Here is a 21589-nt window from a genome sequence, read left to right on the forward strand (position 1 = left end):
GGTACTGGTACCCGGCACTCAGTCAACTAATCTCACACGCTAGGTACCGGTACTAGCCCGATGCAGTACCGGCACTCAAGCTTGGTACCGGTACTCGCAAATAGGTACCGGAACTTACCAAAAAAAAACACAAACCCGAGAGCATTCAGTTCTGAAATCACTCAGGGGTACCGGTACTCCTCCCAGGTACCGGTATTCAACACTGAAATCTTTTGCAGATTTCAGTGTCAGAACTCTATTCTCGCACTGCGCCGAGTCTGTTTTGCGTCCAATTCGCGCCAAAACAACTCTGACTTGTCCCGACATCCATCAGACGTGTCAACAAGCCACAGATGCTGAAGTCTCGCAGACAACCCAACACCAGGGACACTACAGACATATTTAAATATATTAGGACTTTTACACGAACAACATATGAAAATTGAACTTTGTAGGGATATATTTGAAATTCACTATATTTGTAAGGACCTGTATGAAATTAACCCCCTTTTTTTTTTTCCTTTGGTAAGATTCAATGTTGAGTTCAGTGACAATATTTAGGGGTTGTTTAGTTGCACGTAGTTCTAGTTGTACTACTATTGTAATTAAATATGCACAAATTCAAATTTGCCGTATGATTTTATGCATTTGAATTCAATTGTTCAAATATAGCAGTTGAAACTATATACCCAAATAGAATAATGTTTTAACTACAACAGTGAGAGAAAGTAGAATTAAATAAAAATAATCTTATCTTACTAATAATCTTTCAAATAGAAAGTTTATTTTCCTGACAAAGGAGGTAATCTCACCAGGTCATAAATAAATTGATAAAATTTTATAGATGCACTTGTCAACCATTCATAGCCAAATAAAGTATTTATAGTTATTGTATTTTTCACTATATCTAACCAAACAAAATGTATATAATTATAACTACTGCATTTATAATTGCATGCATCTAAAACTATGCTGCATTTACAATTACATCCTACCAAACAACCCCTTAAAAAGTACCGAGATCTCTATATTTTTAAGTTATTTTTAATAATAGGATATCTGAATCAATGATCGGTTTCATTAGACGCGAATTACTATTGAAAGTATTTAAAAATTAAATTCTATATATATATTTTTGACATCATTTGTGTTACGGCAAACGCACAAATGGAAATGAAATGGCGAACACGAAATAAACAAACCACAAGCAGAAATAAAAGAAAACATATAGATTTACGTGAAAAATTCTTTGCAAGAAAAAATCATGGGCGAGGGAGGAAAGAACTTCACTATCAAACGAAAAAGAAAATACAATGTTCAGATAGTACAACCGATCACAATCACACGCCTCTAGGACAAAAACGAAAGGAAAACTTTTAACGGGTTTCGGATCCGATCCGTACTACAGACATTTATTTTTCCTTCATAAATTTATTTTCCAATTTGATCACACCGCGAAGCTGTCGGCTAGTTGAAAATCCGAACTTGAGTCGATTATCAATTTCGAGTCACATCTAACAATTTGTCTAATAAATAAACAGCCTCAAAATAAACGATTAAATATAAAAATCTTATAATAATAAAAGACTTAATTTTATATCAGAGATACAAAACACATTAATTCTAGATAGTGTTGAGAATTTTCTATCAAATTATTACTAAATTTGAATTATTTTATATCATTAAATTTATAAACGTGTCGCATTAGCCACTAAACTTTATAATTTGAGATCTTTCAATCGTGAGGAAAATAATAATAAAAAATTATAAATTTTGGTTTTTAAATGCTATAATAGTGTAGATTATATTTAAGGAAGCTGATTGTCAATTCCAATAAGCCATCATCGAAAAAAATTGGAAGCACGAAAGCCTTCAGTTATGTATATCATATAAGATACATTTTAAATTAGTTTTAAGGATTGTTTAGCTACATGTTGTTGTAATTGTGAGACTCCAAGATAGTCCTATACATAAGATATAATAGAGCTAAAACTCTTAATCCGGATATTAACATTTTGAGCGGTGATTAGGCTCAAGAGGTTAAGAGAGTTAAACGTACTAGACCTAGAGTAGTCCTAGGATGGGTGACCCTCTAGGAAGTGAGGCGTCGCAGTTGGTATTAGAGCTAATTATCAGCCGGAAGTGTGGGATAAGTTTCGGGTGAGCCAAAATTATACAGCGAGAAAAATGCTTTCATACCGTTGACTACTGTGGGAGGGTGCTAGGGCTTAAAAGGAGAAGAGAATGTGAGACCCCAAGTAATCCTATATATATGATTTAATAGGGTTAAACCTTTAACCCGACTGTAACATTTTAGACGGTGATCAAGCCCAAGAGGTTAAAAAGATTTAAGCGTGGTAGAACTAGAGTAGTTCTAGAATGGGTGACATCCTAGAAAATCGAGCATCGTAGTAATTACATATAATTCTAAAGTCAGAATTTGGTTTGATGCAATGCAGTTGAATTCAACTATTATTGCTGGAATTGTACGGAGAGACTCAATTGTAGCAATTAAAGTTACATCCAAATTGGTCGTAACTTTAACTGCTACAATTAAAATGAGTAATTTTAAGTGAAAAAATAAGCTTACTTTCTAATATTCTTTCAAATATAATTTTACCATCTCATGTATAAAGTTTTAAATAAAAAAGCTTAAGTTTTTAAATTTAACTTACTTTAATCAATTAGGTCAAAAACTTTTGCTAAATTTAATATCTCTATCGATTATTAGTTATTGATTATTTTAACTTTATTATTGATAAATAATCAAAAAAAATTTAATTTGGTAATTTGTCGGTGGATTTAATAAAGTGTTTATTTTATTTGACAAAAGTCACTCAATTACAAAAACCCAAGAGGAAAGAAAGTATTGGCCAGAGAAAAAGAAGTTGAGGTGTCCATGTCTAAATGCCCTATACTTGAGGGGTTCTTCATACATTTTCCTCTAAAATTTTAGGAGTACTTTAAGGTGGTCTTCTATGCATCAGTTACACTATATTGTGAATATAAGAATTTAGTAGAAAGTTTCCGAACGACCCTTCATTCGAGAGCCTTCGATCCGCTGTCATGCATTAGTTTTATCTTCATTCAATAATTCGTTGGGTATTTTTTAATATTAAATTTAAACATATTAAATTTTAGAATTAAGGATTATAATTTTGAGATAGAGATAAAAATGACACGTTACGACGAATTAGGACTATTGGGGAGCTCCCTATTGAAATTTTTTTTTATTTTACTAAATCTCAAACTAATTAAATCATAGTAGAATTGGTCAATTTCAGTAGCAAATTTAATTGATTAGGAATATATATGATGTGGTGCCACCGCCGCATTTTAAAATTCTCTAGAACAGTTATAAGTCTTATACTCTTCCCACCAAAATATCTTTTTTAAAAAAACTAAAAGTCTAAAAAGAATTTGTAAATCTTTGGATGTTTGAGATGTAAGATGTACGCCAAGCTATAAATGCACAGGTTATATTTTCATTCGTTTTTTTGGCCAAAGACCACCTGAATTTCTAATTTTTATTAAATTAAAGTAATTTTAGTCCAAAAAATAGAAATTCTCTCAAATTAAGTATGATGTTGCTAAATGTAATAAATTTACATCATTTTGTGGCAAATAAGATTAGATCAATTAACATTTTCATAACTCTTCTAGTTCTTAATTTGTTAAAATAAAGAGTTTCTCAATTGCTCAAAAAGAAAATAAAAGTTGAAGGGTCTATTCCATTAATTTTTACCAATAATAATAATAAAAAAATTAATTGCATACAGGTCCCTGCAAATATAGTAAATTCTTATAAAATTCAACTTTCATATGTTGTTCCTACAAAAATTATGATATTTTTAAATATGTCCATGCCGTTAAAATTCGTTAGAAAAATTTAGTTAACCATAGGTTAAGTACTTAACTCTAGTTAGTTAATGAGATGAATTGATTATTCTACCTCTCTTTAATTAACAGTTGAAATTTTTGGAGGAACATATTTGTGATGGCAAAAAAGTCATTTCACTTATAAAATAAACAGTACTTTAACGATAATAAAATAGAGAGACATATTTGAAAATTATTAAAACTTTTATATAAACAATATACGAAAGTTAAACTTTCTAGAGGTATATTTGTAATTAATTATATTTATAAGGATATGTATGAAATTAATCCTAAAAAATGTAAAGCGATAGCTACACTGTATAGCTATATCAGTGTCGTTAATAGGAGTATGGGAGTAAAGCAGTAATGGCACATCAAAGTAAAATCCCAGAGATTTTTGTACTGTTGAGTGTACCACCATATCTTTGAGTGTGGAAAAATTTGTGTGATTAGATTCAATATTTTAAAAAAGGTTAATTGCATACAGATTCTCATAAATATAATAAATCATAAATATATTCCTGTAAAGTTTAACTTTTATAAGTTTTTCTTACAAAAGTCCTAATATTTTCAGATATGTCACTCTGGTTTATTACCGTTAGAGAACCGTTAGAAAACTGTTTATATTTTCAATTTTGCCACCACAAATATACCTTTCCGAAAATTATAACAGTATAATATAAGAGGGATAAAAGTGTCAAAAATTAACTAGGGTAAAGTATTTAACCTTAACTAAACTTTTCTAACGGATTCTAACATATCTGAAAACATTAGGACTTTTGTAGGGATAATTTATAAAAGTTTTTTTTTTTAGAGATAGATAGCACGCTACCCGCTTCGTTTATTTCATTTAGAAATAAACTTAGCTGGAAATGTGAATCAACTAGGATTCGAACTTGGGACCTCGCGTACCAACCACCAGGCCCTTTGCCACTTGCTCTAGGGACGGTCGATGGGATAACTTATGAAATTTAAACTTTACAGAAATATATTATAATTTATTTTGTTTGCGGGGACCTATATGCAATTAACCTTTTTGCAAATTCGGTCGAATAGTGATTCGAAAATATTACTGCATTAAAGGTCATTGGTTTAACAAGTGGATCAATCACTGATTGAGCCAATAACATCAGCATAACGTTATAAATATTTAATTATTATTTTTAATTTTATTATAAAAAATAAACATATATTATTATTCTAGCATCAAATTTAATTATAAAATATTAATTTATAGATTAAATTAAAATAATAATATTTTTTATTTTTAATCATTAGGTGGAAAAATATGTGATTAGATTCAATGGTCCAAATATTAGGCCGAATAACGATTGGAAAATATTACTAGGTTAAGAGATGCTAGTGACATAGGCATAATGTCACGCCCCGGATTACTCGTTTCCCCGGGCTCGCTAATAGACCCGCAGTATACATAGGTATTTTTCCTGTATACGAAGCGAAAAAGTAGAAATACCTGTAATCATACAATACTACAAACAATAGTATAGAGCAACTATGAAAATAAACTATATATATAAACTGTGGTTCAATACATACATGTCATCCAAGGTATACAAATACTCGCTCTGGCGATAAACAACAACTGTATGTAAAGACCAAAAAACTACAACTACCTGTAGCTGGTGCTTTTCTAGCTCTGCCACTCGACTGGAAGGGCTCTAACTCGCGACGCCCTTGCCACGATCAAGATCAGCAATAGCAGCAGCCGAAGGCGACGGCTCTACAAAAATAGTGGTAATAACTGGGCGTGAGAATTACTGTAAAAACAAGTAGTTCTCAGTGGGTACCGCCCTCAAACTTATCGGTCCACCCACTAAGTCTACAGGGATAAGGAGGAATAGTAAAGAAAGCTGGAACAAATCTACAGCTATATGCTACTATACTATCATGCTCTAAATCTAATCATCTGTAGAACAGTGTCAACTCAGACCCAATCTCAAATAAAGACTGTAATCATTCCTATTCCTGGTACTGTGAACACACCCGTCCCGCCCGGTTGCGACTATACAGCTACCTCTACACTAACCAGTCCGTGGAGAGCAAGTCCAACCTGCACGAACGACACCAACACAAAAGCACAGCGCCCATCTCCGGAGTGGCACTCGTGGGCGCTACCCAACCAAGTATGCAGCATATCTCTGTCGAACTGAATCAGGCTCTAACAAGCCAAAGTTAAGAAGCTAGGGTCAAAATAGGTCTAGAAACCAAACCTACGTGCCCTCGGCACAATCTAAGACAAAAAATAAAAATTTGTGTCCATCGTCCACCCCGACGGCACCCGACAACCTGAAACAGCCTAGACTCTATTGTAAAAATAAGCTCAGCATCCAAGCACGAGCGTAAATGCATTCTAAACTACCCCGGGTATCCACCGCGCTGAAATAGCAGTAATACAATCAAACCACGGCTCCTAGAGCTAAAATCAGGTAGTAGAATCATATGACAGGTCGAATCGCTGATTTTCTCCTAAATCAAGTTCTAAGTCCAATATGTATATTCATCTAATTAATAGTCATACTCCAAATTCAGATTTCATACATGTTACAATCAATGAATTTGAGCTACAACATGATATACAAGAACCGAAATCATACATGTCGACTACAAGCACTTAGGAGTGAAACCGATGAAACACCCACCTCAAAAGCTAATTCCTGGCAGCAAGAAGATCTCGGAGATGCTCCAAATCCACTAAAATCCATCAAAATGCCACAATCAACACAATTTTTCAGCACTTAAGCTAAATTAACCCAACTCCAATGTCCAAACTTACTTAATCACATCCAAATCTGGTGTGGAAAGTCTCAAATCCAGTGGAGTAGAATGGAGTATGTGTCTCAAGTCCAAAAACACCCTGCCTCCAAAGATAGCACCAAAAAAAACCCAAAAAATCAGATTTTAAGCTCAAAGTCACCAACAGTCCAGAAAAATATGAAATCGACCAAGCTAACCTCAACCAAAAAAATACAATTCTGGGCTTCATGGATTCCTCTAAAAGTTTAGAATTCAGCAAACTAAGTTTCACCGCAATCCGACCTTCCTACGTCACACACGAGCCAAAACACCGAAGGTCGTCGCTGGAAAACTGCATAATCAGCACTCCACCACCTTCCAATTGAAAGATTGGATGCAATTTGAGAAATTTTGAGGGTTGGAAATGCAATTTGAGGTTCCTCTGTGAAGAACAGGTGAAAAGAGCATACCAGAGATGTTCTCCATCTATTTATAGGCTGCTGGAGAGGTAGGATAAGCCCCAAGAGGAACAGCTGGTATCTGGTAGCTCTGCAGAAACGGGCATTTCCGGGCGCCCGAACCCACATTATGGGTGCCCGAACCATCCAGGCTACACAAAGCTTCCTCATCAGACTCTCTGCCCTCGGTGTGCTGCGCCCATATCCGGCTCCGGCGGACCTCACCTACCACCAGCCACGCATCAGCATCAGCGATACAGACGAGGTGCACTTTCGGACCCGTATCCGGGCGCCCGAAATATGGACCCAAATTGGCTTCCAGTTCTGCTCAATTCTGCACTCAACTTCTGAGCGGCTAAACTCCAATTTTGCTTATTTGAGTGCGCCGACTTCATTTCTGCATCCATTTTGCGCAGAAACGACTCCAACTCAGTCCGACACTCTCAAGATGTGTCGACCAGTCACTTACACTGAAGCCAATCCTATCCAAAGCTCAGAAACACTACACATAACGCCATGCATATTTAATTATTAATTTTTATTTTACTATATAGAAAATTAAATAAATATTATCATTATTATTCCAGTGTCATAGTTAATTCTAAAATACTGGCTTCTAGACTAAATTAAGTAGATATAAGTTTTCAAGTTTCACTTTTTATGTGCTATAGAAATAAAATTAGCTAAGTTGATTTTAAGCCGTTGGATTTGAATATGACATGATAAATAAAAAATCCGGCCGATTTGCTTAAAGCCAGGCCATTTCACCAGTTCGATGGTTGAACTGTTCATTCGACCAGTTCAAAGCGTGTTTTTCGACTTATTGGATTCCTAGGATTGAACTAAACCACTTTATAAACTCAATCATGGTCAGATCGGTCGAGCCCGTCAGTTTGACTCGATTTTCAAATCGTCGACTAGATGTATCTCATTTTGAGAAAATAAGTGTAAAACTAGAGGGCGTAACGTGGACCAGCATAGCCCACAATTATCCAAATCGGCATGGCTTTACATTCGGGCTGTGCCATGCCGTGCCGTGACGGTCGAAATTTTTCATACCTGTCACCCACCACGGCCGCAAGCCCAGGAGTACGCGTTAAGCCTTGCTGTGCTTGCTTTCGTGCCGGCCATTATATTTTTTAAAATTATTTTTTAACTTTTGTAATTTAAAATTTTTAAATAAGAAAAAAAAAAACCACAATACCCCCAATATTCTTTTTTTTTTTTTTCTGGCTGTTGAGGATAGTTTGATCCAAAAGTTTTAAATGTTTTCTTTTCCTACTAGTTCGTGGTAGTACTTCCAAGGCCCAAAGCCTCTTTTAGTTCCTTTTAGGGCTTTCGCTTATATATCTTTTACTACTATTTAAAATTTTCAAATTTATCGTTTGATTTTCAAACTATCCTTCTGAACTCCAAAATCTCATTAGTAAACTCTTAAAAACAGAGATATGTTTGAAATATTTTTTTATAAGTGAAAATGATATTTTTGTCAACCAAAGATAAATAAAATAATTTTAAAGTTTTGGAGGACATATCAGATAACATTCCCAGTTTTTTTGTATCTAATAATTTTTTAAAGTTTCCTTTAAATTTTTAAATCTTACTATGATATATGTAATTAATTTTTTTATAAACTTTTTAAATACGTGCCTACATAATTTTAGTTATATTTACAATAAAAAATTATAAATATAAAAATATAAAGTATTAAAATAAAACAAGCCACCCGACCTGTTATGCTTGGCTATAGGCAAGCCGCCTGATCCGTTTGACACCCATTGTGTAAATTAGAGTTAACTAGTGTTGAACCCACGCTTCGCCATGGATAGATTTAACACTAATATTTTGATATGAATTTTAATATATAATAATTACCAAAAATGAGGAAAAGAACAAAATTAAAATATCAACACATATGTATGTAAGAGGAGGCAAAAAAATAATAGCCAAGAATGATTTGTCAAGAAAAAAATAAGATGGAATGACAACAAAATATATAATTATGAACTATGCAAAACATATATTTAGCTTGCATCATTACTAATTATTTTAATATATATATAACTAGTTTGTATTGACAACAAAATATGTAATTATGTAATATGCAAATATATATTTAGCTCGAACAATTTACTTTTTAAACAATTCTAAAAGAAAATAATTTTAACTTCTGTTTTCAAAAAATTTTAAGAACGGATTATATAGAAAATACAAAAGAAATGTAAAACTCAGTGTAAAGAGAGGTGAAGTTCAGTGCATGAGAGAGAGAGAGAGAGAGAAGGGAGAAGCAATTCAAAAAATTTTTCAAGGTTCCAGCTTCATGAGTACACATTCTTCTATATACACACCTGAATCAAAGTGAGGATTTTATCCATTCTCGAGGTAAGGAAATGTTGTGAGAATTTTGTCCATTTTTGAGGTAAGGAAATGAGAATTTTGTCGAAAAAGATTTTGATAGATTTGTTACTTTTCCGAGGTGGATTTGAGAAGATTTGGTACCTTTCTGAGGTGTAATCATGAAATCCAAATTTGGTACTTTACCGAGGTAAGATAATCATGAAATTCAAACTAAAAATACTGAAAAAACGTGGAGACGTCACGTGTATCTAAGAAATCGCCAATTTATATATTTGTATGGAGTTCTCCTATATACACACCCGAATCAAGGTGAGGATTTTGTCCCTTCTCGAGGTAAGAAAATGTGGTGAGGATTTTGTCCCTTCCCGAGGTAAGGAAAGGAGGATTTTGTACCTTTCCAAGGTGAATTTGGAAAGATTTGGTACATTCCCAAGGTGTAATTATGAAATTCAAATTTGGTACTTTACCTAGATTAGATAATCATGAAATTCAAAATAAAAAATAATAGAAAAACGTGGAGGTGCCACGTGTATCTAAGAAACTACCAAAATTTATATGATTTGGATAGATTTGGTACATTTTCAAGTTGAATTTGGAAAGATTTGGTACCTTTTCAAGGTGTAATCATGAAATTCAGATTTGGTACTTTATCGAGATAAGATAATCATGAAATTCAAAATAAAAAATATTAAAAAAATGTGGAGAGGACACGTGTATCTGAGAAACCGCTAATTTATATATTTGTATGTATATACGCTTCTAGTTTATTTAATTTAGTGAAAGTTAATTAGTAAATAGCAAATAAAATTTAATGTATCTTAGTATCAGGAGATAATTTCATACCTACTGTCTCTAACCCTTAATTCTATAGAAATTTCTCTAGAAGTGTCAATGTTAAAAATATCCCTCTAATTTAGAGACATTATTGTAAATTTTAACAGTTTGCATGTTCGCAATTTACTTCAGTATCAATATCAACATTCGGTAGAATATTCAAATAATCACTCACCACTTTTTTAATAAGACCACTTCTAACTTTTTGCTTTCAATTGGCATTTATCTTATGCCAAAGTTTGCAAAACTGATTGTCTGGACTTTGCCCATCACATTAGCTTTGGATTATTGATTGATCAGCTCTTCATTTCTCTGTATATTTTGGTAGTCATTATTTTAAATTTACTTAGTTTTAGCACATGCAAAAGGAGTGGAGACTAAAAGTAGTAGTAGGATCAAAAATAGATACTAAAATCAACTACTCAATCTCCAAATCGGTTCCTACCAAGTTTCCTTAGAATTAATTTGGTATGATGTTCCTTCCACTAGTAGGGTTACTATATTCTTATGAGTATAGAGCCCTTTATACTCATAAATTATTTTTGACGATGGAGTTTCCGAATCGACGATTCATTTCGTTAAATATGATCTAGAGTATTTGAAACTTCTAAAAAATAAATTTTGTAATTTTTCGAAATAATAATAAAGTCCATCAAGCAGGCATAAAATGAACGGTCAAAATCGAACGACATCCTAAAAATGAATAATTGGATCCTTCAATTAAGATCGGAGTTATTGATCTTTATCTAGGTAGTGAATAAAAATTTTTATAAAAAATTCAACCGATTCCTATTCTTTTACATTGTTAAATTAGCAAGTATCTCATACTGGAAAAATTGTCAATTTTGTGACCTTTTGATCGTAAGGTAAATGATGTTAAAAAATTATGAAATTTGATTTCTAGAAGTTTTGAATGTTTTAGATAATGTTTAACAATATGGATCGTCGATCAGAAGCTCTATCTTTGAAAACGACTTATGAATACGAGGGTAATCGTACTCATAAAAGTATAGTATCCGGACTCTTCCTTCTACTATCACTTTGCACACAACACTTTATCAAACTATATTTCAAATTTGTTTAGTTCTTTTTAGTATCTAATACTATTTGATAAAGTAATATCTTAAAAGTATTATTGAGAACACACATTATACTAAATTCCCTTAAGTTGTCTCTTTTGCATAACAAAATCATGAGATGAAAATTTAAAGTTTTGTTTTTGGGCATCAAAATCTCATTTCTTGTTGCCATAGTAGTTCTAAATAGTTGTGATAACCTAAAGCTAGATATCTTCTTTATAAACTTATAAATTGGGAACCTTATAGAGGCTTTGAGCGCTCTCCACATCCCGCGGGCTGTGAGGCATGCTATTCTATCTTCCTTAACTATCAGGCTTGCTGTTTTATTTCCTATTAAATGTATGCGAGGGCCACTATTTTATTTTCAATTAAATGTCATAGTTTCTAAGAGCGATGCTTGATTTATTATAAATAGTGGGTTTGTGCTCGGTTCGTTTTTTTCTCTATGTTCCCTTTTCTTTTCTTCTTTTTTTTTTTTTGCAACTTTCTCTTTCTCTTGCTTTTTTGTAGTCTTTACGGCTGCGTTTGGTTCGGGTATAAGTAAGAACTGCTAGTTCTAGGGATAGGTACAAGTTCAGGTATAAGCAGTAACTAGACCAATTTTACGTTTGGATGAAAATTGGGTTGTTCCTATGAATAAGGCAAATAGTGTTTGGATGGTTAGATTGGAACAAGAGTAATAAGAGTTATAATTTGAAATTAAAATTATATTATGTAATTAATAGTAATAAAAATATTACTTAAAAATAAATAAAAAATTAATTATTAATAATTAATTATAAATAATTATTATTATTAATAATTAATTATAAATAATAAATTAATAATATGGATGAACTAATTAATAATAATAATAATTATTATTAATTATTAATAAATAATAATAATTATTAATTATTCTTAATATTTAATTATAAATAATAAATTATTTAAATTATTTAATTATTAAAGTAATAAATAATGATTTAAATATATTAATTATATTAATTAATAATTTACTGCCATTAAAATTAAATTTAGATTTTAATTAATCTTGTTCTCATCCAGGAACAAGCTTGTTCCAGGAAACGGATGGAACAGCAGTTCCAGCCTTATACCAGCTAGTTCCAGATTTTCGAGAATTACTGTTTCCGGGAACCAAACATTGAGTTTGGGAACAAAGGGGGGAATAAGGGCTTATTCCCCTCCTTGTTCCCGAACCAAACACTACCTACGAGCCTATCTCACGATTAATTACTTTGCGGTCCTTTAGTTTATTTTAATGTGATAATTTCTCTATTGATTTATGCATGGTGCATGTGTTTGATTTTAGAGTGATATTAGATGGAATTTTCTTCATTAGATTCTTGCTTTTTTAATAATTGTTGACACTTTTTTCCGGTTAGTTTTTTTTTGTTGTTTTCGCTATTTGCCTTTGCTTATTATTATTTCTTTCTGCTACTATTTTCCTTTTGTTGATGCAATTACTATTTGGTTATCAAATTTTAGTTGATACTTTTTTTATATTATGGTGCAGTTGTACTATTCTTATATAGCTATTGCATAATCAAAGACTTTGATGTCATATTCTTTTAGCCTTATTAGGAATAAAGAATGAATTAGGCTGAAGTACTATTAATAGTACCAAATTATTAGAGCTACTATATTTTTAGCCTTTGGATGAAGAGACATATGATTAGTACAAAGTCATTAGTATTATTAGATTTTTAATCTTTGGACGAAAGAACGTGTGATTAGGATGATAATAATACTGTATAATTATGGTGGTTGGTATAATAATATAATTTAAAGATTGAAAGTAGTCAAATAATAGATTTAGTAGTGAAAAACTTGATAACATGGAACATTGGGCCCTATATTAACAATATTGTAGCACAAAGAATTGGTTTATATAACCAATATTTGCAGTAGTCTACAAGTGGGGACTACCCACAATATTGCAATTGCCTTTCGCTCTTCTGTCTATTTCTCTCATCCAAGCAAGCAATCCCTGACAAATCCACCACTCCCTCCTCCTCTCCACTTCCCCTGAGCTCGACTTCCCCCTCTTCTTCTCCCACCTCAACTCCCTCCTCCTCCTCAAACCCTCCTCCTTCTCCACCCCAAAAACCCTAACTTCCCCCTCTTCTTCTCCCACCTCAACTCCCTCCTCCTCCTCAAACCCTCCTCCTCCTCCGAACGCTCCCTCCTCTCCCCGCTCGACCGCGCCGCCATCGGCGCCCTCGCCGGCGCCTTCGCCGGTGGCCTCACCTACGTCGCCCTCCTCCCGCTGGACGCCGTCAAGACCCGCCTCCAAACCCTGCCCTCGTCCTCCGCCTCCGCCTCCTCCGCTGTCGCCGCCGCCTCCTCCATCCTCCGCTCCCACGGCCCCCTCGGCTTCTACCGCGGCCTCTCCGCCGTCCTCCTCGGCTCCGCCGCCTCCTCCGCCCTCTACTTCGCCACCTGCGAGCTCGCCAAATCCCTCCTCCATACCCTAACCCTAACCCTCAACCCCTTCTTCGTCCCGCCCCTCGCCGGCGCCCTCGGCAACGTCGTCTCCTCCGCCGTCATGGTCCCCAAGGAGCTCCTCACCCAGCGCATGCAGGCCGGCGCCGGCGCCCACCGCCGCACCCTCGACCTCGCCCTCCACATCCTCCGCGAGGACGGCGTCTTCGGCCTCTACGCCGGGTACGCCGCCACCCTCCTCCGCAACCTCCCCGCCGGGATCCTCAGCTACTCCTCCTTCGAGTACCTCAAGGCCTTCGCGCTGCGCCTCACCAAGAAGCCCCACCTCGAGCCCGCGCACAGCGTCGCCTGCGGCGCCCTCGCCGGCGCCATCTCCGCCTCGCTCACCACCCCGCTCGACGTCGTCAAGACCCGCCTCATGACCCAGCCTCAGGGTGAGGGCAGCAGGAAGGTATTATCCATCTCTCTCTCTCTCTCTCTCTCTCTCTCTCTCTCTCTCTCTCTATATATATATATATATATATATATAAGGAAGGGTTAATTTTATACAAGTCCATGTAAACATAATGAAGACAAATATATTCCTACAAAATTCATTGTTCCTGCAAAACACCTGATGTTTTCAAAAACACCTGATGTTTTCAAATACATCCTTGCTGTTAGAATCCGGTAGAAAATTTTAGTTAACCATAGATTAAATACTTAACTCTGATTAGTTTTTGACATTTTATTTCTTTATATTATACTCTTATGGCTTTTGGAGGAATATATTTGTGATGGCAAAATAAAAAATATAAACAGTTCTCTAACGGTAACAAACCAGATGAACATATTTGAGAATATGGACAATATATGAAAGTTGAACTTTGTAGGGTTATATTTGTCATCCAGAGTGTTTGCAGGGACCTGTAAAAAATTAACCCTATATATAAATACCAGTGTATTGTCGGAACAAGTTTGATTTGTAGACAGAAGGATAAGACTTGGTTTGTTAGTCAGATGAAGGCCCAACTCCTGTATTTTCGATCTACCACCCAAATTAGACTGAGTAAGGCTTCGATTGGGGTTCCTGGGAGCTTGCGGTACTTGCCATGAGAAAGAACTATGGAAAAAAAAAAACCCTTTTTGTTTGTGTGTGTAATATCACGTTTCCGCATATTGCAATAAGTTGGTTACGATATATTTCTCTGCGGTCCCCGTCGGAAAACAATGAAGCATATTTTTATATGCTTTCGTCCTAACTCTCTTTTGCCTACTAGTGTTAGATAAGCCTCGGTGTTAAACCACAATCAACTAAGCAAAAGATTGACTAGGTGTAGCATTCTCAACTACATAGTGTCAAACAGATTAAATGCAACTAGAATTGCTCAATTTACAACTGCATGCATCTCTGACTATTTTGTATTGTAGTCACATCCAACTAAATGGCCCTTTAACGGAGCTGCTAGCCTGTATCTATAGTTGTACGTTTATTGACAGCAGTGTAGAGATTGGCAAGAAGAACAATGACTTGTTGGTGTTTTTGAGAAACGAAAAATAGTAGAACCTAAAGTGTTATCTATTTGTAACATATAACTAAAGCCTTGTAGAGAAAAGTTTCTTGACATTTTGGGTCAAATTTGATTTGGATTTCTATGTTGNTCTCTCTCTCTATATGTATATATATATATATATATAAGGGTTAATTTTATACAAGTTCATGTAAACATAATGGATGACAAATATATTTCTACAAAATTCAACTTTCATATGTTGTTTCTGCAAAACACTTGATGTTTTCAAATACGTCCCAGCTGGTAGAATCCGGTAGAAAAATTTAGTTAACCATAGGTTAAATACTTTAACTTTTTATTTTTTTATATTATACTGTTGTGGCTTTTGGAGGAATATATTTGTGATGACAAAATAAAAAATATAAACAGTTCTCTAACGGTAACCAACCAGATGAACATATTTGAGAATATCAGATCTTTTATAGGGACAACATATGAAAGTTGAACTTTGTAGGGTTATATTTGTCATCCAGAGTGTTTGCGGGGGCCTGTAAAAAATTAACCCTATATATAAATACCAGTGTATTGTTGGAACAAGTTTGATTTGTAGACAGAAGGATAAGACTTGGTTTGTTAGTCAGATGAAGGCCCAACTCCTGTATTTTCGATCTACCACCCAAATTAGACTGAGTAAGGCTCCGATTGGGGTTCCCGGGAGCTTGCGGTACTTGCCGTGAGAAAGAACTATGGAAAAGAAAAAACCCTTTTTGTTTGTGTGTGTAATATCACGTTTCCGCATATTGCAATAAGTTGGTTACGATATATTTCTTTGCGGTCCCCGTCGGAAAACAATGAAGCATATTCTTATATGCTTTCGTCCTAACTCTCTTTTGCCTACTAGTGTAGATAAGCCTCGGTGTTAAACCACAATCAACTAAGCAAAAGATTGTCTAGGTGTAGCATTCTTGTCTAGGTGTAGCATTCTCAACTACATAGTGTCAAACAGATTAAATGCAACTAGAATTGCTCAATTTACAGCTGCATGCATCTCTGACTATTTTGTATTGTAGTCACATCCAACTAAATGGCCCTTTAACGGAGCTGCTAGCCTGTATCTATAGTTGTACGTTTATTGACAGCAGTGTAGAGATTGGCAAGAAGAACAATAACTTGTTGGTGTTTTTGAGAAACGAAAAATAGTAGAACCTAAAGTGTTATCTATTTGTAACATATAACTAAAGCCTTGTAGAGAAAAGTTTCTTGACATTTTGGGTCAAATTTGATTTGGATTTCTATGTTGTTCTCAGAGTTTGAATTGTAATAATTTGGCTTTTGAAGTTTTTGACTTCGATTTCAGTTTCGTCCTTGAAAGATTTGATTTTGATTTTTAGCAAATTAGACTGCCATGAAGTTTGATCTCAATTTTCACCATCTCCTATATAAAATAACAACAGAACTTTCAACTGCTATCAACCAAGCAAAAAATTTTGTAGGTGTAGCATTCTCAACTACATAGTGTAAAATCGATTAAATGCAACTAGAATAGCTCAATTTACAGCTGCATGCATCTCTGACTATTTTGTATTGTAATTGCATCCAGATAAATGGCCCTTTAACGCAGCTGCTAGCTTGTATCTATAGTTGTACTTTTATTGACAGTGGTGCAGAGATTGGCAAGAAAAACGATAATTTGTTGGTGTTTTTGAGAAATGAAAAATAGTAGAACATAAAGTGCTATCTATTAGTAACATATAACTAAGCCTCGTTGAGAACAGTTTCTTGACATTTTGGGTCAAGTTTGATTTGGATTTCTATGTTGATCTCAGAGTTTCAATTGTAATAATTTGGCTTCTGAAGTTTGACTTCGATTTCAGTTTCGTCCTCGAAAGATTTGATTTTGATTTGTAGCAAATTATACTGCCATGAAGTTTGATCTCGATTTGCGGTTTCATCATGGACTTCTTTCACTTAAAATGAATACAATATGAACATCCTTTTTCTCTTCTTTCTTTTTCTTCTTCTCCAAAAGCCTAATATGCTATTGATAGAATTTTTAATACTTTGGTACTCAACAGGTGTTTGAGACTATGAGGCAGATTGTTCTGGAAGAAGGGTGGGCTGGGCTGGGCCGAGGGATTGGCCCGAGGGTTTTACATAGTGCATGCTTTGCGGCTATTGGTTACTGTGCATTTGAGACAGCCAGGCTGGCAATATTGCAGTGGTATATACAGCAGAGGGAGAAGGCCATGGTTAAAAGTGCAGCTTAAGGTATAATCACCTCCCTTGAGATCCTTTTATGAGAATAAATGGTGGTAATTTGAATTACCGCTATCTTTAATTCATGAGGAATAATGCAGCTTCTTATGCTTAATAGATTGTTCTATAATTGGATATCTAGTCTAGCTAGATAGACTTGCTTGCTGCTCTATTATAGGTAGATTTAGGGCCTGTTTGGCCCTGCTTTAGTGTACAGTACATTTCCTAAGTGTTCCTTGAGTAATGATATTGTGAAACTTGTTATATCATAATTTCTGAACAGCTTCTCTCTGTCCTATGATTCCTTCTGTTCTAGGGGAAGTCCCAAAGGAGACTGTCGATCAGGTGTAGTGGGAAGAGATTGATGATTTGCAATACAAAACCAAAGAGGCTGTGGATTTAGCCCATCAAACTGACTTGATAATCCTTAGGCTAGATTAAAATCATTAGCTAGTGCTGAATAGGGAATTCATTTTTATATATACTGACTGGAATATCATTTGGTTTAGACAACAATATTTGGATTGGTTTTGTCTCACTTGTAATAATAAACTTCAATTTCTGTCTTTGTAATTGTCTTCCGGAAATGTTCATTTTGGAACAGTTGACTATCACTTTCTAGTTTTTCTCAAAGCTTGTTATGAATCCAGCAAGCAAGGCTAGAACAGCTGGTTTAGGCAGAACTATAATACTTTTGTTGTGTGATTACCTGATATAATTTCTATCTAGTTTCTAAGGTTTAGATTTCATTGTTAACAATAATGGAGGGATGGTAAAATGTTTTGCCTGTCGAAGACCTAAGAGAGTACTTATTTTCGTATGCATCAGGAGGTTATTGTTCTATACACAAGGAGTTCTTCATAAAGCCATTGCATACTTTGGAATGGATTATTGCATTGATAAATCATGTTGCATGTGTTCGAAGATTTATTGAACTAAACATTGCCCCAAATTGGCCAAATGAAGAGGGCGTATGGTGTTAACTTTTATACTGTTTCTTCATGCAAACTACGATCTTATTCAAAATTATAGCTTTCGTTCATACCGTCCTAGTAGCAAACAATTATGCAGTTTGGCAATCGTACTACTGTCCTTTTTATCCCTCTCATGATCTTTTGCAAGCGACCTCTGCGTAGTTTACTGCCAACAGATGTTTCAAACTTATTAAATGTGCAACATTTGCTTTCACATATCTATCCTGGCATATTAGATGAATTCTATCTTGGCATATTAGATGAATTTGTTTTCTCTGTTATACCTCTTGTTTTCCTTCATCTATCTTTTCAATTCTACATCCTTGCTGCAAATTGAATCACATTTGAATAGTACAGCTGGTGCTAGCTTACGAGAGAATGTCCTGATTCCCTAACTTCTGAACATGCTTATGATTAAATAGTGTTCTTTTTAGTTGTTTTCAATGGGCTCAGACAAGGTATCTGTAAATTTTGTGGCGGCAGATGGTTGTATGAGCTGAATGAATGTATAAGAGTTCACCAGTAAAAGAAACACAAATCACATTACTCCAATAATGTTTTAATTAATTAATTGAAGACATTACTAGTTAGTGACGTGGGATATTGTAACTATTCCTTTTTTAGAGTGAAGGTAGTATCTACGATACCAAATAGGTTGATTTGAGGGGACCATTTAGTTTTGAGAAATTGTCATAATGCGTCTAATTTAAAAAAATTGAGTTAAACTGTGCTACTTTATCTAACTATGGAGAAACTTTCTATTTGAAAATTTAGAAAACAGACTCCTCATGTGCAAAGAAATTTCACTACTCTTGGGGGAATGGTGAATGGTCACAAAAGTATGTAGTTAATTGTATTATTAATATTAATGAGTAGAAATATTTAATTAGTTCAACATTGTTTCATTTTGAACCTCTACTGTTTAATTGAAATGCCCTTGTGACCAGAGATAATGGCATTCAAGATGGTAAAAATGTGCGGACACACCCTTGAACTAACTGTTATTTAGCAGCAGGTGCCGAAAATTGAGTTTTCACGTTTTCTTTTTCTTTTTTAATTCATCATCTAACATTTGTTTGATTTGATAACATTCCATCATACTTAGCAGTATTTGTAAAACTAGGCAACATATTGCGGAACATACACCTTTTGTTTTATTTTTTGCATGTCGGATAACACACATGTTTGGGATGCTCAAATTTAGAGGGAAACAGACGTATGAAATGATTTGCAGTTGGAGGATTATCTGAATCTTATTACCTTTTGACATTTTGGTCAGCATACTTCCTTGAAGAAGCTCCATTAAACTGACTTTCCATATTCCTTCTTTTTTTCCCCTAATTTCTTTAATTTTTTAATAAAATTACAATGTATATGAATTACTTGTTTTTAATGTATTAAATTCTTGTGGGTTACAGTTAGCAGCTGCAGAATAATCTATACAATAGACAAAGAGGACCTGGAGCTGGGAATCTAAAGAAGGGCTATGAACATTCACATGCAGTTTGTTCCTTTTTACTGTGTTGTATGTTTAGTCCCTCTATTATGCCGATATTGTGCCCTGATCTCTGGATTTATGGCTTGAACATTTAGTCCCTAAAATTTCGCATGTATTGCGCTTTAGTTCCTAACAATCAAAAAGTAATCTATCTTATCCTTATAACAAAAATCAGTTTAACTCTTTTACCTGTAAAAGGGTTCTCATACTTCAAATTACATCAAATAGAGTTAAAAGGTCATTTTACGATAGAAGTGCGTTTTTCGTTTCTTTTCTTTTTTGCCCTCTAATGGTCAAGAACTAAACAGCAATATATGCGAAAGTTTAAGAACTGAAGTGCTGAAGTGAAAAGTATTGAGGACCAAGCTGCCGCATCAAGACTGCGCAAGGACTATTTATACATTTTGCCCTTCCTTTTTAGTCACAAGAGTGAAGAATGGTGCTTCACCAATCCAAGCCAAAGAAGAAATGGAGGAGACTCTGCTCTTTCTATTTTCTTTTTCCCTTATTTTTTTTCCCTAAATTTTCTTTGTTTAACTCCTTTTTTGTTTCCTGATGAGAAAGATTGATTCATTATTGTGGGCATTTAATTTCGTCTTATTTACATCTATCTCCCTCTTTTTGTAATAATCTTTCAGGCCTGGTTGGATGCATTAACATCTTATTCGGCATATTTGCGCGATGTTTTTATTGCTTTTTTTTTTTTTTTTTTCCTTCTATTTGTGCATTGGTGTTGCTCATAGTCAATTAATACCAAAAAAGTGTCAGAAGTACATGTATGACCTCTGAATTATTCGTTGATGATGTATTACATAAATTTTGAGTTTACCTCAAGTAATTTTAGGTCAAATAGAATGTTTTCTTCGTATAATTTTATCTAATCTTGTATCATTTCAAACAGAATTCTAAACTAATTTTAATCATTTAATTTGTCTTACAAATTTCTTTAATATTTGTGCTTAGTCTGCATTTTGGTGATGGATCTATGCAGATTATTACTAGGGAATGGAGTCTCAACAAGTTAACATTTCCACTTGAAAAGAATTTTAAAATTTACAAAGATGTAAGATTTTTTTTTCCAAACTCAAGGGGATGTGCCAGCAGCATTTAACCATATATTTTTATCTATTTAATGAACTATATGCTAATTTATTCTTATAACAATAGCTAATTAATCCCAGTTACAGAATCTAAGCTGCATATCTAAATATCTAGGTGTTTTGATATGTGAAAAGGTTAGCCTTTAAAATGTCTAAAATAGTTTTATTTAAAGGCTAAAATGGATTTTAGAATTTTAAAAAAAAATTGATGTGGCACTAAATTGCACATTTGGTCCTCAGACTATGTGGCATCTACTATTTTGTTTCCTTAAATTCTAAATTGTTTTTTTTAATTATATTTTTAAATTAATGCAATCAAATTTTACACTCAAATGATAGAAATGTGGTAGTGTTACTTGGATGGCAAGATGATGCCTAAGATATAATATTATTGTTAAAATAATGCTTCTATATTTGTTATTTTTTGATATTGTTCATTCATTTCTATTTAACGGCTCAAATTTAATTTTTTTTAAATTGTG

General features: G+C 34.1%; 1 protein-coding gene across 1 annotated transcript; it reads left to right on the forward strand.

Annotated features, from left to right (window-relative positions):
- On the forward strand, positions 2060–18138 carry LOC109726042 (protein MITOFERRINLIKE 1, chloroplastic). The gene is made up of 4 exons (XM_020255473.1): positions 2060–2139; positions 13490–14237; positions 17355–17547; positions 17852–18138. The coding sequence occupies exons 1-3, from the start codon at positions 2060–2062 to the stop codon at positions 17544–17546; spliced, it is 1020 nt and encodes a 339-aa protein (XP_020111062.1). The 3' UTR covers position 17547; positions 17852–18138.

Source organism: Ananas comosus, linkage group 20, assembly GCF_001540865.1.
Source record: "Ananas comosus cultivar F153 linkage group 20, ASM154086v1, whole genome shotgun sequence".
In the NCBI taxonomy this organism is placed as follows: domain Eukaryota; kingdom Viridiplantae; phylum Streptophyta; class Magnoliopsida; order Poales; family Bromeliaceae; genus Ananas; species Ananas comosus.